The sequence below is a fragment of the Melospiza melodia genome, chromosome 2, assembly GCF_035770615.1.
Source record: "Melospiza melodia melodia isolate bMelMel2 chromosome 2, bMelMel2.pri, whole genome shotgun sequence".
NCBI classification, from domain to species: domain Eukaryota; kingdom Metazoa; phylum Chordata; class Aves; order Passeriformes; family Passerellidae; genus Melospiza; species Melospiza melodia.
In genome coordinates, this window is record NC_086195.1 from 143,682,970 (window position 1) to 143,710,724 (window position 27,755).

The 27,755-nt window shown below is 53.8% G+C and overlaps 2 protein-coding genes across 3 annotated transcripts in view; both read left to right on the top strand.

The window, feature by feature from the left end:
* RNF169 (ring finger protein 169) overlaps positions 1 to 22,455 on the top strand; it is a 30,146-nt gene extending 7,691 nt beyond the window's left edge. Inside the window, exons 3-7 of one of the 2 annotated variants that reach the window (XM_063150267.1) lie at positions 10,195 to 10,271; positions 14,019 to 14,165; positions 14,868 to 14,980; positions 15,647 to 15,746; positions 17,788 to 22,455. In XM_063150267.1, coding sequence (XP_063006337.1) covers positions 14,088 to 14,165; positions 14,868 to 14,980; positions 15,647 to 15,746; positions 17,788 to 18,981 — 1,485 coding nt within the window. In that variant the 5' untranslated portion in view covers positions 10,195 to 10,271; positions 14,019 to 14,087 and the 3' untranslated portion in view covers positions 18,982 to 22,455. Of the gene's footprint in view, positions 1 to 5,865; positions 10,272 to 14,018; positions 14,166 to 14,867; positions 14,981 to 15,646; positions 15,747 to 17,787 lie in introns of those variants that run through there. The other variant, XM_063150266.1, reaches the window with a different exon arrangement.
* Positions 22,456 to 23,461: 1,006 nt separating this feature from the next.
* On the top strand, positions 23,462 to 27,542 carry SPCS2 (signal peptidase complex subunit 2). Its single transcript, XM_063150269.1, has 5 exons — positions 23,462 to 23,529; positions 25,136 to 25,219; positions 25,472 to 25,631; positions 26,595 to 26,730; positions 27,284 to 27,542. Exons 1-5 carry the CDS (start codon positions 23,491 to 23,493, stop codon positions 27,468 to 27,470), a joined length of 606 nt encoding a protein of 201 aa, XP_063006339.1. The 5' UTR covers positions 23,462 to 23,490; the 3' UTR covers positions 27,471 to 27,542.
* Positions 27,543 to 27,755: the final 213 nt, after the last annotated feature.

The following is a 27,755-nucleotide window of genomic DNA, read 5'->3' on the forward strand; positions in this document are numbered from 1 at the left end:
AGCAGCAGCAGCTGAGTTCAGGACTGTGGATCCTGGCCCCACATCAGGGCTAAAACTTATGGGAAAGCTCAGGCAGGTCCCCAGTGCAGACCCAGGAAATAAAGGCCAGCCTTGTCAGGAGCAAGGTGCTGAGTTACATCTCTGCTGGGTCTCATAAAGAATACATTCACCCCTTGGCAAAACCAAGCTCTTTATCTTCATCTGGGGAGGAATCTGTCTGACAGTTCAATGCTGCCAGCACCAATCCATCTGTGATCATGAACCAGGCTCCAAAAACCACGGCAAATATCAACACACGGGTGTGCTCTGTTTGTCTTCTGGTTCCTGAGTCCTAAGGTCAAACTCACTGCATGTTTGATGGGCAATCAAGAGGACAAGACAATTCCCTTTTTTAAAATTTTTTAATGAGAATGAAAACAGAATCTGGTGTTATTTTGAACCATGGGCTGTGGCATGAGAGAGACCCTGAGCAAAACCATGACAGCCAGGTTGGAGCAGCCTGGGACAGTGAAGGTGTCCCTGCCCACATCAAGGAATGAGATGAGTTTTTGTCCCTTCACACCCAGCCCAGCCCGTGATTCCCTGCTCCCATCCTCCTGGGTGACCAGTGCTGGTGACAGCTCCTCAGGGAGGTCTCCTGAGGGTGGCTGTGCCTGGGGGATGCTCATCAGAGGGTTCCCCATGGAGTTATTTCAGTGTGTGTCACTCCCCCGTGCCAGGGAGCCAGTGGGCTCTGAGGAGCTCCAAAGTCACACCTTTGGGAGGGTTTGAGGCAGCCACTGGCTGGTGAGGCTCAAGAAGGTGATTTACTGATTACTGGGAGCGCCCAGTCCAACCTGGAATGGGAAACCTGGTCCCTTTTTCTGAGTCTGAGCACGTTCCCAAGCACAAACCCAAACAGATATCTGTAATCTGTGCAACCAGTGGCACACAGAGGACAGTGGTAAGAGATCCTCCTCCAAGGACAGGGATCAGCAACCAAGCAAGGGGCAGGGGTGGAGAAAGGCTGGATGAAGCCAGGGGGAAGGACAGAGAGGAAAAATGGGAGAGTACAGCGTGTGTGCACCATGACCTGTGCCAGCTGCTCCCCATGGAAGGTGGGCAAGAGGAGCGGCGGTGCCAGAGCCCTGCCAGCTGCTCGCGAGGGGGAGCAGCAGGGAGACGCTGCCGACAGCTGGGCAAGGCTGAGGCCTTGGCTGGGCACGGCGGGGTTTGAGGCTGGAGCCTTGCACGGGCTTAGGATTCCCTCTGCAGGCCGGCCCTGAGCGCGGCACATCCCGGGCTGCAGAGCCAGGAGGGATGGGGATGGAAAGGGGCTCAGAGCCCCCGCAGGGCCACCCCTGCCCTGGCAGGGACACCTGCACTGGCCCGGGCCACTCCAGGGCCCGTCAGCCTGGCCTTGGGCATTCCAGGGATCCAGGGGCAGCCACAGCTTCCCTGGCACCCTGGGCCATTTCTTTACGGCTCTTGTTGTAAAACATTCCTTCCCAGTGCTCCGTTTGACCCTGCCCTGTGGCCGTGTAATAGCACTGCCCCTGTTGGGGCTTTGGGTCGGAAGGCACGCTGCAGACACAGAAAGCAAGGCTGGATGTGCAGGAGCAATTTGGGAGCGCAGCTGGCAGAGATCCCTTCCCAAATCCCAGCGAGCCTGGGGCTCTGCACAGCTCCTGGTCCTGCAGGTGGCTCCGGTGGGGAGCTGTCCCCTGTTCCACGCTCTCTGTCCCTCCCGGGGGCTCCCCGGTGCCCAGCCCCGGCCCAGGCCGATCCTGGGAGCAGCAGCTTTGTTGGGAGCTCGGGAATGGCACACTGCCCTGACTGCGGCCAGCAGCAGCAGCAGCAGCGCCTGCGGGACAGACACACAGACTGCTGGACACGGGCCACCCCAAACCGCTGCCATAACTCATCTCACTGAAGCCAGCACGAGCTTTTTGTCAACTGGCGCTGGATGGAGCCCGCAACAGCAGGGATCCGCATGCTGGTATCCTTTTAGTCATTCGACAGCCAGAGACAACTAAAGATAGACGTGTGGGTGAGATGGAAAGTTAAGGATATCCCCAGCAAGCTCCTGGCACGGGTACAGAGGCTGTTTCCTGGGCATGGATCGCCCCTTCCTCTCTCCAGCCAAGGAGAGAGGAGCCTGCTCAGGGGGCTCAGAGGTGTGGGGCTTCACCTCTGCCTCTCAGCCACGTTCTCCCTTCTGCCAACCCAACCTAGCTGGGAGGCTCCATCAGAGGGGGTGCTAAAATATGATGAGAAGACAGATTGGTTTGGTGCCCCAGTAAAGAGATGAGGAGCAGAAGAGAAGTGCAAGAGATTTCCATAGCAACTGGTGCAGAGGCTCTGCCTCCTCTGGTTTGCTGTGAGTCACCATCCATGATGGTTTAACTCTGGCTGGACGTGGGGTACCCACCAAAGCTGCTCTGTCACCCCTTCCTCAGCTGGACAGCGGAGGGAAGGCTGAACAAAGGGCTCATGGGCCAGGATGGGGACAGAGAGACCAGCCACCCTCTATAATCACATCTGGCAGATCTGGGGTGCTCACATGGGGACACCTCAGAGCCCTTGCACGGCTTGCAGGGGCTCCAGGAGAGCTGGAGAGGGACTGGGGACAAGGGATGGAGGGACAGGACACAGGGAATGGCTCCCATGCCAGAGGGCAGGGCTGGATGGCATAGTGGGAATTAGGAATTGTTCCCTGTGAGGATGGAAGAACCCTGGCACAGGTGTCCAGAGGAGCTGGGGCTGCCCCTGGATCCCTGGCAGTGCCCCAGGCCAGGCTGGACAGGGCTTGGAGCAGCTTGGGACAGTGGGAGGCGTCCCTGCCATGGCACTGGGTGGGCTTTGGGGTGCTTCCATCCCAAACCGTCCGTGATTCCACGATTTATCCCAACAGCCGGGTGCCCAGCCCGCCCCGTCCCGACCGGCACCGGGGCCGCGCAGGGGGCGCTGCCGTCTGCCGCGCGATGAATATTCATGAGCGGGCGTGGCCGGCGCGCCCTCATTAGTATGCGCCGCGGGGGCGCCCCCTCATGAATTATGCGGGTAGGCGTGGCCGCCGCGGCCCTTCAAAGTGTGGGAAGATGGCGGCGGCGGCGGCGGCGGGTGCCGGCGGCCGGGCCGCGGTGCGGGGGCGGCGGCGGCGGGGCCGGCCCGCGGCCCAGGAGGAGCAGGAGGCGGTGGTGCTGGCGGTGGCCGAGTGCCCGGTGTGCCGGCAGGCGCTGGTGGAGGCGGTGACGCCGCCCTGCCGCCACTCGCTCTGCCTCGCCTGCTTCCAGCGCTGCCTGCAGGGCCCGGGCCTCTGCTGCCCGCTGTGCCGCAGCCGCCTCTCCACACGGGCCCGGCGGCAGCAGGCCGAGCCCGCAGCCACCACGGCGGCCGGAGCAGCGGGCGGGGAGCAGCGGCCGCCGGAGCAAGGTGCGGCTGAGGCGGCGGCGGCGGCACCTGCGCCCCCCCCCATTCTGCACCGGGAGGGGCGGGGGGGGCGCGGGGGCGGGGGCGTGGCCTGGGGGCGTGGCTGCCGCGGAGCCGCGGTGAGTTCGCGGGGGCTCAGCCCGGGGGGCGGGGCCGCGGCGGGCGGGAGGTGCGATGAGCTCAGCCCGGGGGGCGGGGCCTCCGCGGGACGTGCCGGGAATCCGCGGGGCCGGGGGCGGGGCCTGTGCCGGGGGCGGGGCCAGCGCGGGGGGCAATGAGTTGGCGCGGGCTCAGCCCGAACCGGGCGGGACCGGGCGGGGAGGGGGCACCGGGGCTGGCCCACCGTGCCCGGGTATCGGGAGGAGCCCAGGGGGGATGGAGGGGGTGCCGGCTGCGGGGATGTTCCCCCACTTGCTCGGGTGGTTGTGTGATGATCTTGTACCAAAAGTGAACGGTTCCAGCAGTGCTGCCAGGAGTTGGGCAGGTTTGTGCTGCGTCAGGACAGGAAGGGTTTTGCACCAGTTGCTTGTTGGTTTAGGAAAAGTCCATCATCCCTGTGTTCATGGCTTTTAGGTGCACGTTTGCTCCCTGCCTCCAAAGCCAGATGCATTCTCAGCTCCTAAAAAACTGCTCCCTGTGCTCCCTTCAAAATAAATCCTTGTCTGAGGCATTGGCATTGCTGGAGATGCCCACCCTGCTGCTGTCAGAACTCGGGGTGCCCTGGGATCTGTTGGTTGGAGAGGTGTTGCAGCAGTGCCCGGTTCAGCAGGACTGAGGGCAGCCCTGCAGAGCACACAAGGATTTAAGCTGCAGATAAACATCCTTGTAGCCCAGCCCGTTCCTTTCCGAGCGTGTTTCTGGTCTCCCGCTCCCTGCTTGTGTCAGCACCCTCTAATTGGCTGTGGGAAGAGTTGGCAGGATGAGCTTAAACAGCTCAAATTGGTGGTTTGAACCAAGCCCACTAACCTGGAAGAGATTTAGGAAGGATTTGCTGAATCCATGAGCAGCTGGGGTGTCCAGGGGGAGCTGGGCTGGGCGTCGGGAGCGGTTCCTCCGCAGGAGGGGCAGTGGGAGCTGCCCCAGTCGGTCTCTGCTCCAGGGCAGTGGTGTCAGCCATGCTAAATGGACTCCTTGGGTGAGAGTGTCCAGCCTTGCTGGAGGAATGCTGGGCAATGTCTGAGCTGGGCCTCTTAAAGTAAAGTCTCTGCTTGTCCTGAGCTGTGGGAGATGTGTGTGGGATGAAAGGGAATGGCTTCTCACTGGGTTTAGATGGGACATTGGGATGAAGCTCTTCCCTGTAAAGGTGCCCAGAGCATCTGTGGCTGCCCCTGGATCCCTGTCAGTGTCCAAGGCCCAGCTGGATGGGGTTTGGAGCAGCCTGGGGCAGTGGAAAGCTCATGGCAAGGGGTGGGATGAGGTGATCTGTGCAGTCCCTGCATCTGCTCTCTGTGCTCCCACTGAGCCAGCCTTCTCACCATGGAGACACTGGTTAAGCCTGCTTTCCCTGCCTTAAATCCAGCAGCCTGCCTCCCAAACACCTTGTCCTTGTCCAGGAGGGGTTTCCAGGGATAGCTGCTTCCCAGGAACCAAGGAGGGGCTGACGCTGTCGTTCCTCCTCCTTGCCCTGCCTGAAGGGATGGGTGACATTGGCTTTCACCCCAGCATCACAAACCTGTGCCAGTCACCATGGCCTTATCAATGGATGTGTCACGTATATATTTATATATCTGTTTATCAGTGTCTGTAGCCCTTGAGAGGGGGCTGCAAAGGCAGCAGAGCCCAGCTCATCCCAGTGGTGCCCAGGGCCAGGACACAACTGAAACACTGGCCATGAGAAAAATACCTTTTCCTGTGAGCGTGGGAAGCACTGGCACGAGTTGCTCAGGGTGTTTGTGAAGTTTCCATCCTCAGGGAGAGTCAAATCCCATTTGGACATGGACCTGGGCAGCCTGGCTGGGTCTCCGGAGGTCTCTGCAACCTCAGTTATTCTGTGATTCTGTTATCAAACACTGATTAAGCTCAGGTATTTAATTGAATCACTTAAAATGTGCCAAATCTTTAAAACTGCTCGGTATGGCCACTTGACATACCCTTGATGATTCCAGCTTAAACCGGCTCATTGATCGTGGTTTCATGTCCCAGTTTTCCTCATTCCCTTTGGGATTCTCCCATAGCAGTGGGCTGCAGGAGCCCTCAGACCCTGCCTGAGGCTGGGACTGTGCCCCAGGTGCCCAGGTAGGTGTGAAGTGCAAGCCCTTGTCGCAGCATGGACAGAAACGGGCAGGGACACGCTCTGGCTGCCCGCGTTGTGCCTTGGCATGGGCCGGGCTCGCCGGCAGCTCCTGGGCCCCTGATTGCCCTGGAGCTGCCCTGCTGCCTCCAGCCTGGCCCCAGCTGCTGCCCCGGGAGCGTGCAGGCGGCCACGGGCCCCACGTCCTCTCTGGGCATCTCCGGGTTCCATGGAGCACCTGGGAAGGCGCCCCGTGGAACTCGGAGGTGCCATGAGGTTTCTGATGTTGAAACAGTTGCCTGGTGAGGTTCTTGGAAGGCAGAGAGGGGCGGCAGATGGGAGGCTTGCAGGCTGATTGAAGATTCGGTTGGCCGAGGAGAAGGAGCAGGATGTGTTTGCAGCGAGGTGCTCAGCCTGGCTTGCGAGAGAATGAGTGCATTGCCGTTTCAGAGTCAGATTTCTCCTGTTTCTCCCTGCCCAGCAGCAGTGCACAGCAGTCCCCAGTTCAGCCCGTGCAGGAGGGGTGCTGTGTTGTTGCCAGGCTTGTAAAACGACTTCCCCCTCCTTCCTCCCGGTCCTTTTTTGGCAGCGGTTTTCCCCTTTCCCCACTGGACCAAACCAGTCTGGGTCTTGAGCATTTCCTGGTGATTCCTTGAGTTCCTGTTGTTGCTGTTGTTCTGCAGCCTGTCACTGCTTGTTTTTTTGTCTCAAGAGCACAGTGCTACAAGTTTGGAAGTGGCAGTCCCCAAGAAGCCTTTCCCTGTCTTGGGAAAAGCAGTGATTTGCTCAAACTGGTTAAAACTGACCCCATCCCTGTTTTCCTCCTTGTCACAGTGTTGTACTGCCGGTGGGATGAGTTAAGTTTAAGGTTTCCTAGGAAGATAGGAGAGGGTGCCTCTCTGGGGCAGTAACTGTGCTGTGGGGCTGTCAGAGGGCTTGCCCCTCCATATCTTTCCTCGCTGTCCTCTCTCCAGCACTCCACAATACCTAAATTATTTTTAATCCAGTGAAGAGAGTGATTAAGGCCAGACCCAGAGCTAGCCCCAGTGGTCAGTGTGAGAGGCATGGCAGTGGATCATTAACTCTTGGAAAATAATTTTCCAGTCGAGTAGTGCTTACACCTGTGCCAGGGTCAGAAAATCCCCAACTTCTTGGTTTGTGTATTGAGAACATTTAAGATTTCATCCTCAGCTGCAGGAGTTAGAAGGAAAAGTGGTGAAAACCTGGAGGGAAATGGAAGCTGCAGAGCCTGCAGAAAGTTTCCATGGAGCTGGGGGCGAGGGGGCCTGGCTGCTGCTGCTGCTGCTGCTGCTGGGGGCAGAGCTGGCACTTGCCCCATGGCATGGGTTTGGCAGAGCCCAGGCGCCTCTGAAGGACAGGCAGGGACCCAGAGGGTTCTGAATCGAGTTCAGATTTACTCTCAGTCACCCCATGTTGCTGAATTCACCAGATGGAGGTTTCTGGGTCTTTTGCCAGTAAATATAAAACATGCTGGTCAGGAGTGCGGCTCCACAGGGATGGTGTGTGTGTAAGACACACATCTGAGCTGGTGTGGAAAGATGGACTCACTCAAGGGGACGGAGGCTGCAAGTCAGATGCCTCTTTTAAAGAAAACCAGTGTTAAATAATTAGAAGATCTTTTGTCCTCTCAAATGGTGCAGAAATCAGTTGTTTTTTCCAAGACTGAGCACAATAGGATGCAGCTCTTGCCTGCCAGCATGAAAAAGCAGGATGCCAGGTTTGATCTGCCACCAGGACTGTTTCAGTGCTGTCCCCAGGCTGGGAAAGAGCATCCCAGCAGAGTCAACTTCATTCAGGAGCCACTTCTGCTGACCCACAGATCACTCGAGAGGAAGGGCAAGCTTTGTGCTGCAAAATCAAGTAAAAAGCCTTTTCTTCAGTGGTTTTGCCTGCTTTGCTGTTGTCCTAGCAGGGAGGTGGCACCAGGTGACCCACAGTAGTCCCTTCCAGCCTGACCCATTCTGGAGTTCTGTGGAATGCAGATGTACATCTTCCCATACATTTTTGTTTTCATCTCTTCTGTACAGAGTTGGAAGTTTTGGGATCTATCTTTCTTTGACCCATCTGTAAAATATACAAGTTGGTGCATAAAGATACTGTTGATAAAGTTGCCTCCACCTGGTGTTGGAGCCCTTTAGCTCAGCCTCCAGAACTTAGACATAAATGTTAGTCCATTATTTAAAATTTCCTCAGCTTGCTGACCCCAAGTGAGAAGTGAGAGCATGGACGTGGCTCATCTTTCCTGCTGTGTGTTTCCCTGGGGTTAGCTTGTGCCCTGGAGGGGAAAACTCCACTTTTTTAGCTCTGGAGACAAGCCTTAAACATTGAGGAGTAATTGCAGCGTGCTGCAGGCGAGTTACAGATTGCTGCTGCTCCTGGGACTGTCTCCGTGGCAGTCTCAGCCTGATAAAGTTCACAAAGAGCTGGAACCGCTCAAGGCCACAATTGAAAAAACATTTTGGGAAGCCGGTGGAAGGTTTCCAGCGTGCCTGGTTGCAGGAGCAGGGAATGCAGCCTGGCCTCCCCAGCACCAGCATCTCTGGGGATTTTTAGCACATGTGTAGGGACACTTGGGGTGTTGTCCTTTAGGAGCAAGCCTGGCTCGTGCAGGCGTGTGAATACGAGGAAATAGCAGCTGTTTTATGAGAAAAAAGGCTTTATGATCTGTTTGCTTACATGAGATTATTGGTTCACCCCCCTGCCATTTGTACCTGGCATTTGGAGGCAGATAGAACCAAGGGAAGCTCTGTGAGGGGGCTCAGCTGCAGAAAAGGAGGCCCAGGGGGACCCTGTGGCTCTGCACAGGTCCCTGGCAGGAGGGCACAGCTGGGGAGGGGGCTCTGGGCTCTGCTCCCGGGGAACAGGGACAGGACAAGAGCAAACAGCCTCCAAGGATGTTCCCTTTGGGAAGCAGGAGGATTTCCTCACTGAAAGGGGGGTCAGGCATTGCCTGGGGAGGTGCTGCACTCCCATCCCTGGAGGTGTCCAGAGAACAACTTTGGATGGGGCACTCAGTGCTCCAGGCTCAGTGACAAGGTGGCATTGGTCACAGATTGGACTCAATGGCCTCAGATGTCTTTCCCAGCCTAAATAATCTTGGGATTCTGTAAAAATGTGTTGGAGCTATTGGTTCATATCCTTTAATTTTATCAGGGTGGGGAAAGCAAGTACCCCTGATGTTTCCTCCATGCCCAAACCTGCTCCATCCTGACAGCAGCACGTTGGGATGATGAGCTGTGCTGCACCCTGCCTGGAACACCGACACGGATTGAGCCAGGATCATTGTCCAGGGGTTGTTGTTTTGTTCTGCTTGTTCCCTTTGCCTCCAGGCTGCTCCAGCCGAAGTGCAGCTTGCCCAGACTTGCACTGCACGGAAGTGGGAGGGAGCTTTGAGGCTGAAACAAGCAAGGGACTCCTTTGGGAATGAGAGACTCCAGGGATGGAAGCTGAGCTGTGACCCTGTGCCAGTGTGCTTTTGGCTTCTGGCCTCCCGAGGGGAAAGGGAGGAAGTGGGAGCAGGACAGGAACCTGTGCCAGGCAGAGCATCCTGCCCTCAAACCCCTGCTCTGGGAGTGCCTGCAAGCAGGAGAAAGGCTGTGCTTCCTCTGGGACGGCAGTGCAGGAGCTGCAGGGGCATGAGGAGAGGGAATTCTGGGCACTCTGGGCCTGCAGCAGGCACCTGAAGCTGGCTTTGCTCCTGGCACTCAGATTCCCTGTGCCCAAAGCCTGGCTTTGCTCCTGGCACTCAGATTCCCTGTGCCTGAAGCCTGGCTTTGCTCCTGGCACTCAGATTCCCTGTGCCCAAAGCCTGGCTTTGCTCCTGGCACTCAGATTCCCTGTGCCCAAAGCCTGGCTTTGCTCCTGGCACTCAGATTCCCTGTGCCCAAAGCCTGGCTTTGCTCCTGGCACTCAGATTCCATGTGCCTGAAGCCTGGGTTTATTCCCAGGACTCAGATTCCCTGTGCCCAAAGTCTGGCTTTGCTCCTGGCACTCAGATTCCCTGTGCCCAAAGCCTGGCTTTGCTCCTGGCGCTCAGATTCCCTGTGCCTGAAGCTGGCTTTGCTCCTGGCACTCAGATTCCCTGTGCCCAAAGCCTGGCTTTGCTCCTGGCACTCAGATTCCCTGTGCCCTAAGCCTGGCTTTGCTCCTGGCACTCAGATTCCCTGTGCCTGAAGCCTGGGTTTATTCCCAGGACTCAGATTCCCTGAGACATCCCCGGGCCGTTCCACAGCCCTGTGTTTACGTCCTCCCAGTGCTCCCTGATTGCTTAACTGCTGGTCAAGGACTCTTGAGAATCTCACAGGAAACTGGGGAAGTGCAAAGCGGGATTGCTGGGCCGTCTCCTGCCGATGTTTCTGTATGTCAGACAGAGCTGTGATAGCAGTGGCAGAGTATAAACATCTGGGCTTGAGAAAAGTGCTGCAGAAGCTCTTGTGCAGCCTCTGGAGATCTCACCCTTTTTGGGAAATAATGGCCAGCACCAGTTATCCTGCACTAAAAAATAATTCCTTTTTTTCCCCTTTTCTTTCCAGACTTTATATTCAGAGCACCCATTAAATTAAGCAAAACAGGAGAGCTCCGAGAAGAATATGAAAGCCAGCTAAGGAAGGTCAGTATTTTTGGGTAATTGTGGTTTTTCTTCCAGAACAACTTGGATTTCCTGCAGGGATGCCATCCTACCTGTAGGGAAACCTGAAGGGCTCTTTTTTCCTGTTCTCTAACAAAGCTCATTTATTCTCTTTACACTGTTCAGCCAGTTCAGGAAATGGCTGTAATTGAGCATGTAGAAGCCAAATTTTGCTGTCTTAGTCTGCCTTCTAGAACATGGAAATGTACCTTCTTTGGAGTGAGTGTTTGGTTGTGGATGTAATTCCATAAAGACTTTTGCAGCATAAGGCACCTCCTTCTCCTCAAAAGCAAACTATTCCAAACTAGAGCTTTCTATTTTTTTTTTAGCCAATAGTGAAATGTCTTTTAAAATAGCCTTGTCTGCAAAAAGATACCATGTGCAGTCTCGTGCCAGCCCTTCTCCCTTCCCTTCCAGTCAGAAAATACTTGACCATGTTTCCAGCATTTGGGCATGTTTTTGTCTTGTTCTCCTTCAGCCTGCTGCCTTCCTCTTCTTGCCCCCTGGCAGATGGGAGATGAGTTTCTTCCCCCTGCCAGCTTAAACTTGGTTTTTGTGAAGCTCAGCTGAAAGAGCCCTGTGGGAGGAGAGTCTGAGAGTCCTCATGTCAGAGGAAATGGCAGTGAGGTTTGGCTGGTAAAATGATAACTGATGATGCAGTCACACTGTTTCCTTGTTCACAAAATCAGAATAGAATCACAGAATTATTTAAACAAGGGAAAAGCCCTCACTTGTTACCTGGGGTGAGAGACTGGCTCTACCCTCCTGTCAGGAAGTTGTAGGGAAGCTGATCTGAAAATTGTCACTGTTGCTACTTATCAAGAGTTTTTTGGCATCTCTGAACTTTTGAATCAGGGAGCACTCAGGTTTGGGAATCTAAGCTTGGATAGGATTTGGTTTCCTTCCCTGTCTGAAGACACAGAGTTTGATCCCAGCTCCCCTGCCCGTGGAATGGAGATAACCTGGCTTTCCTCCTGAGGAGAGGACAGGAGCATTTCCAAACCTTTTTACATCTCCCAGATGTGAGTTGTTTTACATATCTGAACTCTTGACCCGCTTCCACCCTTTTTGCAGTTGAAAACAAAGTGGTACCATAATTATGTACTGAAAAGATTTTATTTAACATGGATTATCTCATAGCTGAATTTTCTAGCTGCCTTTCAGAATGAGATAGATCTTTGCTGTCTGTGCAGGACAGCAGGATTGGGTTTTCCTCTTTTGTGCCCTTGTTGCTCTTGCATTTTTTGTTTTCCCAGAGGAGGCTGTCATTTCTGTGCACTCAAACCCTCACTCATCCTGTCCAGCTGTCTTTCCCTCTATCACAAGCGAGTCTGTTGCTTGTGAGCACGCACAGAGTGGGAGGGAAACTCCCACCTGAGGCATGTGCTGACATGCAGCCTCCAGAGCCAGGGCAGAGGAGTGGCTGCGGGAGCCACAGACCTGGGCAGGTCCTGCGGGGAGAGAAGAGACCAAACGTGAGTTTGCCCAACTTTTGGAATTAATATTAGTGTCAGGAGTGGTGGTTCTGAGTGAACAATTATCCATTGCTGGTACAGCATTTTCCCCCTGCAGCTGCAGTATCCAAAATGACTAAAATGCATGTTCTGATAACTGTACTGTTGACAGCAGCTGTTGGTGCTGCATCCAGTATTTCAGAGATGCTGCTCAGAAAACATGAGGTCCTTCTCCCAGGAAGAGAGAGACACATGTCTCCCACGTGTTTCACACTATTTTGTTTCAGTTTCTTGTCCTCTTGTCCCAGCACAGCATTGCCATGTCTGGAAGGAAATTCTCTGGGAGACAATTTACATTAAGGCTACTTCAAATTATTATTTCTGAAATTAGTACAGATTTTATCATTAGAGTTTGATTTTGCTTGCAGCCTTAACTCTGGACCTAAATTCTTTTCTTTATTCTATTAATTAGGATGAGGATCCTGTTGTTGCCTTTTTGACTTCACTATCAGCAAAGCTCAGGTTGTCACCTCACACTTTCCCCAAAATCCTTAAATATTCCTGTGTGTTGTTACATATTCTTGTGTCTCTTGATTTTATAATTTAGCCAGAAAAGTGAATTTTTCCATATAACTTTCTTCCACATGAGAAATACAGGAGGGACATGAGTGCTGGGTGGTATTTCAGCCAGCCCAAAAAAAAATTAGAAATCTTTATCATAAACCTTGGTGTGAATTTGTTTTTCAGATGCTTCCACAAAGGCAGAAATACTGTTGACTTAGAGCAGACTATTCATCATGTCTGCATCATGTGGTCACAATCTATGTTAGTCAGACTCTGTTGTAGTTATTGCTTGAGATTATTAATAGATGAGGAATTTAAAGATACATCTTAAAACAACTCTGAGCAAGGAGTCAAACCGGTCTTTGAAAATATTTGCTGAACACCCACAATCAGCCAAACAGGGGCGTTTTTCCTGGTTTCTGCCTTTTTTCCTCCTTGTTTTCCTCCTTGTTTCTCTCTTCCTCATCTCTGGGACCTTGGATTCAGTAGGATTTGGGTCTTTGCCAATTTGAAAATCACCATGTGCTTTTCCTGTAATGCCTCGTGGACTCTGATTTCTTTCTCATCCTTATGTCCATACTTCTGAGGTTTTCCCTTCCTCCAGCAGGGAAGAAAAACACCAAATATTTTTGGAAGAAGTTGTTGCTGCCTTTTTGAGTTAGGGAGCTTCTTAAGCACCTGAGATGCCTATGGCCAAATATGAGGAAAAGCCCAGGGATATGAGTTCCTGGGGCTGTGGTTCATGAGCAGGACAAAGAGGTGTCAGTCAGAGGTGTGGATAACTTCAGGGTGGAGGGAGGAAGGAGGGAGGATCTGTTCTGTGTACAGATAGATGGAGACAATTCCTGGGCTGTGTCTAGGCTGAGCAAGAGACAAGGCACAAGCTGGGAAAACGGCTGGGGGATGGAGGGAGAGCCTCCATGGGCAAGGACAGTCAGATGGTGCCAAGCCCCTTCCTCAGGAAAAGGTACTGGAAGGGAGGAGAAAAGGGGTCTTGTTGGTGCTGACAGCAAGTCTGCAGAAAAGGGGAGTTTGTTTCCTTAGGTGAGGAGGAGAATAGTGCAGCAGGACAGGCAGCCCAGCAGAGCCCACGTACCTTGAGGCCCAGATCCTGGCATTCCCTGTTTGAACTCAAGCTTTGAGCCTGGACTCAGGGGAAGAGTGGCCTCTCTGGATCCCCTCCATCCAACACATTGGTGAAACAATGGGATTTCATCTCTCATGGAGCTTTCAACATGGGGGTTGCTGCATTCACCTTTTATTTTAGATGCTGCTGCTTGTGTGTCTGCCAAACTGTGTGTGCTGCATGTCAGGCCATCGGGAGGCTAAAACTGGAATATCACAGCTTGCTTGAAACTGGTGTTGCACATTTTTATCTGTAGTGTGATCACCTACAAGTAGAGAAAAGCTTTTGTCTCTCTACTTTAGAAAATACAGTGGCAGAGAAGGCTTTGTCCAGCCCTGGGCCTCGCAGTGCCTTTGTTGTTTTGCAAAGAAGATAAAATCCATGATTCTTATGTATAAAACACAAATGTGGCATAGAAGCAAACCAGTCTTCTCATTATTGTGAGAGAAAGGCAGTGGCTCTAGCCTGGAGTGGAGAAATGAAGGCACAAAATTAACTGATAGTGACCAAACTCTTGGTCTTTCCAGTCTCCAAGTGTAGGACTTCAGATTTCAACTACTCTACCTCTTTTGTCCTTATTTCCAGCTGAGAGAAGAAAAGCTACAAGAAGAAAAGACATCTGAGGATCTGATTCACAAGTTCATCCTAGATGACATGGACATAGGGAAAAGAAAAATGGAGGAGCAGCAGAAAAAAGATGAATCTGTAGTGCTGAAAGGGAACCAAGACTGTGTAAGTGAGCTCATGCTTCTCCTTGCTGCCCACATGTCAAAATTTTCATTATTTGGCTTTCCAGGATTCCTCGATTGAGTTTTTATAGTTTACGAAGGCTATGAGCTGGCAGATTACAAAGATCCTTGTTAATGAGAACTATCTTCTAGGGTCTGTTATGACTGCAGATGTTCCTCTAGAGGTTTCTGTCCCCCTTTTTACCCTCTGCTGTGGCTCCTCCTAACACAACAGATCCCCACAGCTTGGGGGATACCCTTGGTCTGTAGGCTTGCATGCATTTCCATGAGTATTTCTTCATGAATCTTCTGCAGTGAAGTTGTACAACTGAAGTTCAGCACATTCTTCATGCTGACTTCTGCCTATTTCCCATTTCATTTGGGAGGCTCTGCAGGAAATGCTATTAAAATTTCTATTTGATCGGCTGACCCATGGGGGCTGAGTAACCAACACCCTGCAGTAACCTCTATTGTAGAATTGTCCCACATTTTCTTGATCAATAAATTACCTTTATTGGATGACTAACAGCTATGTATAGGAGCTGTGTGCTTGTTTTTGTATTTTTTATGCCTTATGTCCTGTCAGTATGATCAGAAATGGGGGATGTGGGGATCTTTAGCACTTTTGCGAGACAGAGCTATATTTTCCAAGTTATTCTTTGTTTGTGTTGTGCATGTCAGCTAACTGTTCCTTGATTGACTTCAGTTTCCGGAGCGTCTCTCGGACTCGGAGAACGAGGAGCCGTTCCAGGGCAAGCAAACACACCGCTCAGCTTTTGTTTCCAGGACCAGCGCTTACTCCTTTGCTTTCCTTTCAGGGTAAGAGGCTCATGTCCTTTAATGTCCTTTAAAAATGTTCTTCTGACTTGTTTTAAACACACCTGACATGCTCTGATTCAAATGGTGGTTCCAATCTAAAATAAGTGATTTTTTTTCCCCTGGAATTTTAGAGCAGACCCATTGGTAGAATGTGGTGTCTGTCTGATTACTTCCTACCTGGAAGTTAAGGAAGTTAATGTTCATCCCATGAAGGGGAAAAATCACTGCCTGTAGGTTTAAACTGTTAGTCAGAAATCAGAATTCTGCAGGGGGAACTCAGGAGTGCTGGTTCCCTTCTGCAGCAGGGATATGAAGGGATAGCCCCAAACTCCCTGGAAGGCTGTTGCTTGGCACAGTGGAAGCAGCTGGATAAGCAGGTGTGTTTCCAGGTGGGAAGCAGAGGGGTTTCCCCAGCTTCCTCCTGAGCACTGGCCTCAGTTCATCATGGGCCCTGGGCAGGGGTGTCCGTGAAACCCTGCTGGCTTTCTTGCAGAGCAGGACTCTGCTGCAAATCCAGGGCTCCTGGATCCCTTTCCCCGAGGGCAGGGGAGGTTCCTCTGCCAGCCAGGTGCTGCCAAGGCTGATGCCTCTCCCGCGGGGAGCAGCTGCCAGGGCTGGTGAGCTGGTTGTTCCCAAGGTTCCTGTTCTCACCCTTGTGCTTTTCAGGAATTTAACCTCCAAGGTGGAGAGGAGCCGGAGCTGCAACGACACCATTCAGGAGAGATCCAAGAGCAGGCAGAGATCAGCCCCAGCCACCAAAGCCAAGGTACAGGCAGCGTGTGGAAACAGGCTCCTGTGTGTAAACGTTCTTATCTGAGGTTACACAGCTCCAGTAATCTGGAGATAGCAAATATGGGCTTTGTGGCCCTGTTATCGCCCTGGGGCCAATCACCTCCTTGTGGCTCCCAATAAAACCTGCTGGGTTAGGAATTACTAAACAGAAAAGCAGACAGGTGTCAGGGTTCTTGTGTAACGTTGGAGGCTAATTGGAATTAGAAAGGGTTCTCATCAGGCTTTTGTTTTGTGATTCATTTTCTTTCCAAGGCTGACTCCCCAGCCAGGTGAAGAAAAATCTTTTAGAAAGTTAGGAAAATAATCCTCTCTTCCTTTCCCTTTCTCTCCAAAGCTGTTTGAACAGAGCAAAACTCATTGCTTTCCTGACGTCAGGGTACATTGGCACTTCCATACTATAGGAGATAAAAAGGTCTGGTCCTCATAGGATCGTAGGATGGTTTGGGTTGGGAGGGAGCTTAAAGCTCATCCAACCCCCTTCCGTGGGCAGGGACACCTTCCACTATCCCAGGGTGCTCCAAGCCCCATCCAGCCTGGCCTTGGACACTTCTAAGGATGGGGCAGCCACCCAGCTGCTCGTGCTAGGATGTTCCCCCTCCTCGTGCTGACACCCCTCCTTCCTGGGATCAGTTTCATCCCTGATGGAGGAGGAGAGGGTTAGAGGGTTCGGGTCCAGAGATCCCTTGAGGAACAGGAACCTGTGCAGTCTGCCACCTGAGCTGCTGGGAGCTGGACTGAGCCAGAGTGAACAGCCATGGCTTACCTTCCCCCCAAGGACTGACTTCTTTTTAAGAGGATGCCTTATGGACATGACCAATTTCCAGTACAGGTTATTCCAAAGGCTTATTTTGACCTTAAAATAACTGAGTAGAAAAATAATTCTTTTGGACTAAGCATGGAAAAGCTGTTAATTGTACACACTAGCCAGTGGATAAAAATATTTCATCTCAGTGCTAAGAAGAAGACAATTTGCAGTTGTGTGTGTTGTTGCCTCTCTGATTTATTTGAACCAGGAGTATGCCTAAGTGTAGCAGCATTCAGGGACTGTGTTAGAGATGACAAGAAACATTGCTCTTAATCAGAGAATCATTCAGGTTCAAAGAGACCTTCAGGGCCATCAAGTCAACACAGCACCAACACAATCTCCCCTAACTCACATCCCCAAGGCCTCATCCAGGTGCCTCTTATATCTGGGCCAAGTCCTTACTCTTTCTCTCCCACAGCTTGGAAGGGAGCAAAAAATAATTTGGAGATCGTTTCCCTTGAGGAGCATGTTTCCTTCAGCCAGGGTGGTGCAGTGCTTCTTGGCTTCTCCTTGTCTTCACAGATTCATCCAGGTTGGAAGAGACCCTTAAGGTCATCTAGTGCAGCCATCAGCCTAACACCGAGTGGGCAGGTTTATCCAGGTAAAGAGAAAACACATTTCAAGGCCAGGCTGGACAGGGCTTGTAGGAATCTGGTCTAGTGGAAACCAGTGGAGAACTATTCCCTGCCCATGGAAGAGGGTGCAATGAGATGGCCTTTAAAGCCACTCCTCACCCAAACCATGCTGTGGCTGTGTGATTGTGCCATCAGAGTGGCTGTTACCTGTGGCAAGAGCAGCTCTTGGACTGAAATAAATTGGACACCCCGATTCTGCTGGACTGAAATAGGGGTCTCCTCGAGCCAGGTGTCATAAGCTCTTGGGGATCTATTCCACACCCAAGATAGCTCAGCTACCTTAGATGGCATAAAATCAGCAGGATGGCTTCTGTGGTAGTGTTGGAAACAAAAAGTTTTAATAAAAGGCAAAATAACAAAACTCTTTACAGAGAAAAACCCGAGCCAGGTGCAAGAGGTCCTTGCTTTGTTTATCAGCAAACCCAAAGTTTGTTTGTAAAAGCCAATATCTTTTCCCATTCCCCGATCAGTGGAACCCTTCCCACTGTTTCTTTCCGTGCCAGCGCTGTTTTTCCCTGCCGGCAGCCGCCGAGCCCGTTGGTAAGCCCCGACGCGCTGCTCCTGTCGCCCTGCAGGTGCCGCCCGGCCCCGCGCCGCTGCTGGGGGTGCTGTCGTGCGCGCAGAACCACCGCTGCCTGTCGGCGCCCGAGCTGAGCGCCGAGCGGCGCCTGCTGCTCAGCGCCGCCTCCTCGCTGTCCGCGCTGCACCGCCCCGAGCGCTCCATCAGCCCCGAGAGCAACGACAGCATCTCCGAGGAGCTCAACCACTTCAAGCCCATCGTGTGCTCCCCGTGCACGCCCCCCAAGAGGCTGCCCGACGGCAGAGTGCTCAGCCCCCTCATCATCAAGTCCACCCCCAGGAACCTGAACCGCAGCCTGCAGAAGCCCACCACCTATGAGGCCAGTCCTAGGATACTGAAGAAGTGGGAGCAGATATTTCAGGAGCGTCAGATCAAAAAGACTCTCTCCAAAGCAACCCTCACGTCCTTGGCTTCGGAGCCCGGGGAGGACGTCGCAGTTCCTGACATCACCAACGCCAGCAGTTGCACTAAAGAGCAGCCACAAGCGCAGGAGGATCACCTTGCGCCTGACACGACGGCAGAGCCTCGCCCTGAGCTGGATTTCCTCCCTTCGGTCAGTGAAGTGAGGCTGGGAAGGGGGACTGAGAAGAACGGGGGTTCGCAGGCCTCAGCCGCTGATGACGGTGCTGCAGAACCAGATGTGAGATCAAACGTAACCTGCCTAAACACACGGGTGGCTGAGGCCCCCGACCTAAAGGTGAACACATTCACGGACAAATCCTGCCTCAGCCTGGGCCCCAAAGCGCTGAGCAGGAGGCTCGTGGGCATCGGCGCGTCCCTGCCCGACGGCAGCGCGCTGGCAGCGCCCCTCAAGGGGAAGAAGCAGCTGAAGTACCTGAACAACAGCGAGCTGATGAACGTGCAGAACAGCGTGTGCGGCTCCGTGGAGAAGCTCCTCGGGGAGCAGGCGCCGCTGCTGCGCCGCGGCCGCAAGAGACGCTGCAAAACCAAGCACCTGGAGCACAACGGCTCCGTCAAGAGACTGAGGCACGCGGCCCCGGCGGAGGCGGCGCTGCCCCCCGAGGGCCGGGACAGCGTGGAGCAGAAGCTCCAGCAGGAGGAGGAGGACAGGAGGCTGGCCCTGCACCTGCAGCGCATTTTCGACAGCGAGAACAGGACGGTGGAGAGGCGCAGAGTGCGCGTGGACCGCTACCTGCTGCGCTCCAAGAGCACGCTGGGCGCCAAGTAGCCCGGCCAGGCCATGCTGCCTTCCTGGGGGACAGTGAGCTTTATCAGATTGTCTTAGAGGAAAACTATTTTTTGCCCTACTTCACCCACGCAGTTGTTTTTTCGTTTCGGTGGTAAGACATTTCTGGGTCCAGTTCAGAGAGAAGCCAGCGTCCTTTCAGATTTAGAACAAAAAGAGAGAGAACGAGAAAAAAAGTCCTCAGGTGCGTTGGTCTGAAGGAGTTGTCTTTGATCCCTGTGAATACACTGCAAGGCCTCCACAGGCAGGCAGGCAGGCACACCTGGGATCTCCAGGTAGCAGGGCTGTGAATGTGGGGTATGAGGACCATCCCAAGAGAAATCTGAGCTCTGCTCATAAAAATTGCCTGAGAGTCCTCTCCTCTCTGCCTGCCCCCTTTTCTCCCTCAGGCTGCATCTGGTTGTGGGGTCAGCCTCTCATCCATGCTCTGTATTTCTCCTGGGGAGTCCTAAACAGAGCCCCCCTGTATTATTTCCAAATGAATGTATCTCACTGTCTGCAGCAGCAGCACAGATCATTTGTCACTTTCTTGAAGCAGAAAGCCAAATGCAGTGAAAAGAAGGACCTGAAATAAGGATTTTACTGAAAAACCTGCCCCTGCTCCAGCTTCCAGGCTTCAGGCTCCAACCACTAAGAAAGCTCAGGTGAGTGATGCACTACAAACTTGCAGGCATGGAGCTGCCTGGAGCAGAGCTGGCTCGGAGCCTGGCCTTGGTGGAGCGGGTGTTCTCTGCCCACATGTGGCAGGCCACCCTCTGAGTGTTTCTAACCCTCTTCCATGGGTTAATTGCATGGATTATTTCCCTACTGACATAGCTCAAAAAGTTCCCTTCCATTTCAGCCCGTGGCAGCTGCCTTGCAGAGTGTTCATGGGGACCTTTGTCTGGGGCAGGGGTTGTGGCTTTACCTGTCCTGCCCCCCGTGTGCCAGGGCTGTTCTTGGGATGAGCACAGTGCAGGGACCAACTTCCCTTGGATCCTGCGAAGGGGGGCAGCCAGTGCTCATGGATAGACAGATGTGGTCTAACTGCATTGCCCCATTTCCTCCCTCCATCTTCAACAGTTAAAAAGAAAACAGGAACTGGTTTTCTTTTTCACTGCAAGGACCCTGGCAGGCTTTTTCCCCCCTAACTGAACTGGATTTAAAAAAAAGGAAAAAAACACAGGAAAAAAAAGAAAAAAGAAATCTTATATTTTATTGGGTAAAATTTATATATTTTGAATACTATATTTCAACAGATTGACACTTTTGTTTTGAGAAATCTTATAGCAATGATTCCATAATATATATCTCTATCTCTGCATCTCCTTGCCACACAAACCACTGGATGGTTCAGGCTGTACCTGGGGCTGGTGGCACCTGGCCTGCCCTGCCTTCCTCTCCTGCACCACAGCCTGGCAGGTGCTGCTTTGGGCCCAAACCAAACCTGCTCCTCTGTCCAGCTGCCAGTTAGAAGGAAATTGAGGAATGAGAGCCTTGGCTGGACCCAGAGGAGCAGCACAGAGAGAAGCAGCGATGGCCTGGGTCTGCCCTGGGAGCTCAGAGGGAAAGCCGCAGCTTTAACCCGGGATCCGTGCTGGTTTTCCCAGCATTTTGAGCTGCAATGTGCACTTCCCAGGTGCATTCAGATGTAGAATTCTTTTTGCAGGCCCCTTTTCTGCGGCTCATACCTGGAGCCCCAAACAGACTTCCCTAAACACTTTCCTTTTTTCTCGTGGTGTTCGTGGGGGTTCAGCTGGGCCTGGGCTGCTTACACCACAAAAAAACCTATTTAGATGCTGAATGTATCTTTTCTTCCCCCTCTTAAAACAGATTTCACAGCCCAATGCACTATGCCAGTGTCTTAAATACCTTCTTTTGAAAAGATTTTATAAGTGTTTAGGGGTTTGTGCGTTGATTTGCTGATCCCAAATCCAAGCTGGGCAGAAGTGTAGGAGGCAGTGCCTGGGCTGGAGCTTGTCCCCAGCCCAAAAAAGCTTCATGGGACCCCCTGTGCTCCCAGAACAGAGATCCCAGCTGCCCAGGCATCACGCACAGGCCATGGGGCCTGCGTTCAAGGAGACCTTTGGATGTGCAATCACAGTCCTGTCCTGGAAGGGTTGCGGCGACGCAAAGCCAGGATGAATGTTTTATTAATTTAATGCTCTCCAAGTCTGTGTAAGCTTGCAAAAACCAACAGAAATTGTAAATAATTACACTAAACGGAGCAGGAGCACCCAGCCTCTCCCCTGTAAAGGTCACCATTGCCAGAAATCATGCCAGCTGAGAAGGAAGATTACCTCCTGCTGAACGGTGGATGCAGCACACGAGATCACACCAAGTATTTATTCACGCTCCTCTGCAAGTCCTCTGCAACCCTCAGCTGCCTTCCCCCTGGGATGAAGGCATTCCTGGCTGGCCGTGGGGCAGCACGGGCATGGGAGTGTCCTCCTCCCAAAGTGTCTCCTCCAGAGGGGCTGGGGTTGGCTCCCTGACGGAAGGACTGTGTCTGCCAAAGATGCACCAGCTCCCAGACAGCTGCTATCCCACCCTCTGGAGCTCTCTGCCCGGGAACAGCCGCGCAGGAAGGTCTGTGTGCGGAGTCAGCCCGATGAGACAAATGAAGGAAAAGTGCCAAAAGGGATGGTGCCAGGTGATTGATTGATTGATTGTATGACGCTGTTGTCTATTGTCAGTATTTCTCTTCCAATGCTATTGTACATGCAGTGCACAGCAGTCACAAAGTGTAGCTTGAACAAGCGCTTCTTTCTCTGCATTTTCTCAGCGGAAGCAAAGGGGGAGATCCAAGCCTTAAAGACTCTGAGAAAACAAGCCTTTAGCAATGCTGCGAGGGCAGGACAGCCCTGGCCCGTCCCCAGTTGTCCGGCAAGGAGCTCAAGGAGCTCGTCCCACGGCCGAGGGGGCGCATGAGACGGAGCCCGCCCTGTGTCCATGGTGGAGCCGTGGGTGTCACCGGCGTGGGGCCGGGCCGATCCCCGTGTGCCATCGCCCTGGCACTGCCGGCAGCGCCGTGCGTCCCAGCCAGCCGCTCGCTGTGCCCGCGCAGAGCCGGGCTGGGCCGCGCAGGGAGCCCCACAGCCCGGCTGTCCTGCGCTTCCCTCGGCCACGCTGTAAATCCTCGTGCTTCGTGCTCCCCTGCCGGCAGAGCTCCGGCTGGCTGCGGGCTCCGCTCTGCTCCCCGTGCCACCGCCCGGCCCCGTGTCACGCTCAGACACGGGCGGGCACCCGCCCTGGCGTGCATGTGTGAAACGTGCCAGTGGAATGACGTGCAGGCGTCCGTCATGTCGTGGCTTCTCTTGTTGGAAACAGAGTAAACCTTGCTCGTGAAACACTTGTCACAAACCTGAAATACGCCGGCTCATGTGTACAAATAACAGTGTTTGTTCTAACAGCAACCGGGACTTGAACTGCAGGGCAAAGGCCGAGGTTCAAACAGAATAAAAACAGATTCTGACAGTGAGACTCCCTGCTTCTTGCTGTGCTTGGAAACGAGCAGGATCCTGCTGCTGCTTGTCCCTGACAGGTGACACTCCATCCAAAGAGGTTGTGGAGTAATGTTGTGGAGTAATAGTGGAATCACAAAATCATTTGGTTGCAAAAGCTCGGAGAGCCACGTCCCCCTTCCTCTGGGGACAAACCCATTTCAATCCGAGGCTGATCTGCCAGCAGCTAGGTTTGGGCTGGGGTTAATCCAGCCGTAGGTGCCAGGGAGCCCAGCAGGCTCTGTGTGGCACTCTGGCAGAGCTGAGCCTGTGTTTCCATGTGGGCAGGAGAGGCAGGTGCTGCTCTCCCAGCCTGTCCAGATCCCTGCCATCTGCTGCAGGACATGCTCAAGCTGTGCTTTCTCCACTTCCAGCTCCACTGGCACCTCCATAAAACTGATATCCTGCATCAAAGCAGCTATATTGGATCAGCCCCAGTGGCCATCTAGCTTAGCATGGAAAACAAGGGGTTCCTTGTCATGGCAGCTGTACATGAAGGGTCTAATTACGGAGGAATAAACAGCATCCTCCTCACGTGGCTCAGCCACACAACAGGGCTGCTGTATCCTGTTGGAGATCATAGATCCATGGAAGAGTTAGGGCTGGAAAAGGCCTCCAAGGTCACCGAGTCCCCCAGCGCTGCAAGGCCACCGCTAACCCATGTCCCCAAGTGCCACATCCACATGGCTTTAAATCCCTCTAGGTGTGGGACACCACCACTGCCTACACTGGGCAGCTGTGCCAGGGCTGGGCAGCCCTTTTGGGGTCGGACGGGGCTTGGAGCAGCCTGATCCATTGGAAGGTTCGACTGGATGGGTTTTAAGGTCGCTCCCAACGCACATCCTGCGATTCCATGATGGGAGCCCCTCCTGCAGGCCATGGGTGTGGCGGGCGGACGGACTGCATTTCCCAGCGTGCCGCGCGGCGCGGGGGTCCGGACTTCCGGTCGCGCGGCCAATCAGGAGCGCCCAGGTGTCGCGGGCGGGGCGGGGGCGGAGGCGGCGAGAAGATGGCGGCCAAGAGCGGCCGGAACGGGCTCCTGGACAAGGTACGGCGGGCGGGGCTCCTCCGAGCGGCCCCGGCCCGGCCCGGGCCCCGGGCAGCGCCCCGACAGCCCCGAGCCCTCCCCCGCCCGCCCCGGGATCCACCTTTCACTGCTGGGTGCCCCTCCCTCAGCCCTGGGCATCCTCAGCCCTGAGCATCCTCAGCCCTGGGCATCCCCCTCAGCCCTGAGCATGCCCATCCCTGAGAATCTCCCCTCAGCCCTGAGCATCCTCAGCCCTGGGCATCCCCCTCAGCCCTGAGCATGCCCATCCTTGAGCATCCCTATCCCTGAGCATCCCCATTCATCCCTGAGCACCCCCATCCCTGAGAATCTCCCCTCAGCCCTGGGCATCCCCCTCAGCCCTGAGCATGCCCATCCCTGAGCATCCCTATCCCTGACAATCCCCATTCATCCCTGAGCACCCCCATCCCTGAGCATCCTCCCTCAGCTCTGAGCATCCCCCCTCATCCCTGAGAATCCTCCCTCAGCATCCTCCCTTCAGCCCTGGTCATCGCCCTCCATGCTGTAGATGCTTGTAAAAGCAAAAATAATTAGTGGAAGGAATTCGTTCCTCTTCTCTTTGGGCAAAGGCTGTGGCTTCCAGTTAACTTGTATGCCAATTGACCCTGGAAGGAAATGCTCCAGGAGCAGCCACCTGAAATGTTTGGTACCATACCCCGATGTGAGAGGTCTGTCCCAGTTCTCTGTGGTTTTTAGATCCTTCTGTGCCTCATAAAACTGGATGCGCAGTGACATTCACTGTGTGCCTCAGAATTCCCTCGTGCCAGGCCTGGGGGATAGCTGGGCTTTTCCCTGTGTGGCTGCAGGGCAAGCAGGTCGAGTTTTGCATTGTGTTTTAAAGGGGTTCTGCTCCTTGCAGAGGAGGGAGGGGAGCTCTTTGGGCTGGCAGTTAACCCATGCAGCCTGGGAGCTTCCAGAGCAGGAAAATGACAGGAGTGAAGCTGAGGGTTGCTCAGCTGGCAGCTAAGATTCCAGCCCCAGTCACTGCCCCGTGTGAAATAAGGGATGAGTTGGGATACTCAGGGCTCGGACTGATGTGTCACCAGGCAGTAATGCAGTTCAGGGGAAGGTGGGCCCTTGGAAAATGTGAATTGTTCCTGGGGAGGGACCCATTCCTGCAGAAGATGTGAATGCATGTGAAGAGTGACAGAGTCCTTTGCTTTTGTTCCAGAGAATGGTTTTAACTGAAATTTCTTGGTTCTGCCTTTCAATTCTCCCCTTGTACCAAGACAGTTGGGGTTCTCCAAATTTTCCTCATCCCCCAAGAGTGTGTGTGGGGCAGTGTGGCTGGACAGCAGGAGCACATCCAGAGGCAGGAATCCTGCCCAGCTGTCCCTTCCTGGGGATGGCAGCAGGGGCAGCAAATGAGGAAGCAAAACCAAACCTGCTGCCAGAGCCACATCAGCCTGTGACGAGGTGGATGGGCTGGAACCCACCAGGAGCTGCCCAGGCAGAGTTTGGGGGTGATTCCCTCTGCCCAGCCAGGCCTTCCCAAGCAGCTTTGCTCTCTGCTCTGCCCCCTGTCCTGCTGCTCAGGGCAGGAACGGGTTGGGATGGGATTGCCCTCACTCCACCCTTTCCATTGCAGTGGAAGATCGATGACAAGCCAGTAAAAATCGACAAGTGGGATGGTTCAGCTGTGAAAAACTCCTTGGACGACTCTGCCAAAAAGGTGGGCCCTCTCTGTCTGTGTCTGCTGAGCTGCCCCTCCTGGGAATCCCTCTGGTTCCCTTCCCTTTTTGGGGTGGGTTGTGCCCGCAGCCACACCAGGTCTGCGGTGGCATCTCCGGTCCTGTGGTGCCTGATGCAGGCATTAACTGCCCACAAACCTTGTGCTCAGTCTGCCTGTGCCCCTGGGGCTGCTCCCTTGCCAAAAGCAGCGTGGCACCTCCCTGAGAGCCCCGGCTGCCCGTCTGTCCCACAGGTGCTCCTGGAGAAGTACAAGTATGTGGAGAACTTCCGCCTGATCGACGGGCGCCTCCTCATCTGCACCATCTCCTGCCTCTTTGCCATCGTGGCTCTCGTCTGGGATTACCTGCACCCTTTTCCCGAATCCAAGCCCGTCCTTGCCTTTTGTGTCGTCTCATATCCTTCACAGAGCCCGGCAGGGGTTTGATTTCCCATATTTTCTGGATATTCCATTTTCAGGCCTGCGGGAATTACTGTTCCTGCCGTGTGCAGATCAGCTGACAATCAGACAGTTTTCATATGACAGGGGAGTTCCTGCCTGTCTGGCTGTAATGCCCCTAAATTTGGGCGGTCTGAGGCACTTCCTTTTTTCTGTTCCATCCACAGTCTGGTTCCAGACACGTTTGCTTTTCCCTGATAGCACAGCTCAGACACTGAGAGGGGAAAGAGGAAATTCCTGCCAGCAGCTCTGTGCAGAGGGATCTGCACAAGCTGGATCCGCTCCACAGCTCACCCCATGAGGCTCAGCAATGCAGAGGAGCAGGGGTGGCCTGGACTGGGGGAATGGTTGGACTCAGTGGTCTCAGAGACATTTTCCAACCAAACAATTCTGTGATCCCAAAGAATTTCCCTGTTCCTGGCTGTTCTGGGTGGCTTTCAGAACAAATGGGTGACTTGTCTTGCAGCACTTGAAATTACTTTATTCCAGAAATGGGAAAGAGGAGTTGCTCAGTCTGTGCTTAGGGGGAATGCCCAGCAACTCCTCCTGTGGCTTGTTCAGTCTCAAGTTTTTCCAGCACATGTCAGAGAATCCCAGACTGGTTTGGGTGGGAAGAGGCCTTAAAGCTCATCCATTCCCACCCCCTGCCATGGCAGGGACACTGCCACCAAACCAGGTTGCTCCAAGCCCCATCCAGCCTGGCCTTGGGCACTGCCAGGGAGTGAATAACAAATTATTAAAGTTTAAATTTATGAGTTAATTTCTCATGCTGATGAAGCATCAGCCAAACTGATTCTTGTTTGGAATCAAGATGTCACGAGAGGTGGTTAAACCACAGTGTCTGAGGGGATCCAAGCGACTCCTCTGCCTGATTTCTGCTTCTCCCTGCACCTTGCTGACTTCCTTAACTTCCCCTGCACCTATTTTGTGATGATGGGCATCCTGACCATCTATACCTCATACAAGGAGAAGAGCATTTTCCTGGTGGCCCACAGGAAGGACCCGGCGGGGATGGATCCCGACGATGTCTGGCAGCTCTCCTCCAGCCTCAAACGGTACCCACGGCCTGCTGTGGGCTGGCCAGGGCACCCTGCCCTGCCTCCTCTGCCAGAGACCACCCCAGCACTGCCTGTCCCTCAGAATCCATCCTGCTCCACCAAATCCATGTCCTTGTTCAGCAATGGCAGCATCCCCAAGGGCTCACGTTTCATTTCTCGTTAATGCAGGGTGTAAAGGCCTTGAATTGTGTTAAATGTGAGTGCCCAGGAGGGGCCTCCAGCCTGGGGGGGACTTCCCCTCAGACAGGAGGGGTTTCTGTCCCCCTGGGACCCTGCCCTGAGGGTTTCTGTCCCCCTGGGACCCTGCCCTGAGGGTTTCTGTCCCACTGGGAGCCTGCTCTGAGGGTTTCTGTCCCACTGGGAGCCTGCTCTGAGGGTTTCTGTCCCCCTGGGATCCTCCACTGAGGGTTTCTGTCCCACTGGGACCCTGCTCTGAGGGTTTCTGTCCCACTGGGACCCTGCCCTGAGGGTTTCTGTCCCACTGGGACCCTGCTCTGAGGGTTTCTGTCCCCCTGGGACCCTGCCCTGAGGTGTGTCTGCCCTCCCACAGGTTCGATGACAAGTACACCCTGAAGCTGACGTTCATCAGCGGGAAAACCAAGCAGCAGAGGGAAGCCGAGTTCACCAAGTCCATTGCCAAGTTCTTTGATAACAACGGGACGTTAGTCATGGAGGCCTACGAGCCAGAGGTGTCCAAGCTGCACGACAGCCTGGCCCTGGAGAGGAAAACAAAGTGATTTCGGAGCCCAGCCGCCTCCCAGCAGCCTGCTAAAGTAACACCAATAAAGTCAAATGGCAAAGAAAGTGAATCATGGCCTCTGTTTTTGTCCTGAAGTCCTATTCCATTTTGGATAAGCAGGAATTTTAATACTGGACCCAAGATTTGTTGCAGCTCATGGCTAAGCTTGGTCTCTGTGCCTGCCTTCCAGGCTCTGAGGCGGACTCCAAAATTGGATTTTGGGGACCCTCAGACAGGGAAACACATCACCAATGCTGCCCCAGCATCCCTGCTTTACTTGGCA

Bases quoted from the DNA above. Each gene is read 5' to 3' on its own strand.
- SPCS2 (XM_063150269.1), top strand. From the start codon at position 23,491: ATGGCGGCCAAGAGCGGCCGGAACGGGCTCCTGGACAAG. The intron at 25,632-26,594 runs CATATCCTTCAC...ACTTCCCCTGCA, and splicing joins CCTTGCCTTTTGTGTCGTCT to CCTATTTTGTGATGATGGGC. The intron at 26,731-27,283 runs GTACCCACGGCC...GCCCTCCCACAG, and splicing joins CTCTCCTCCAGCCTCAAACG to GTTCGATGACAAGTACACCC.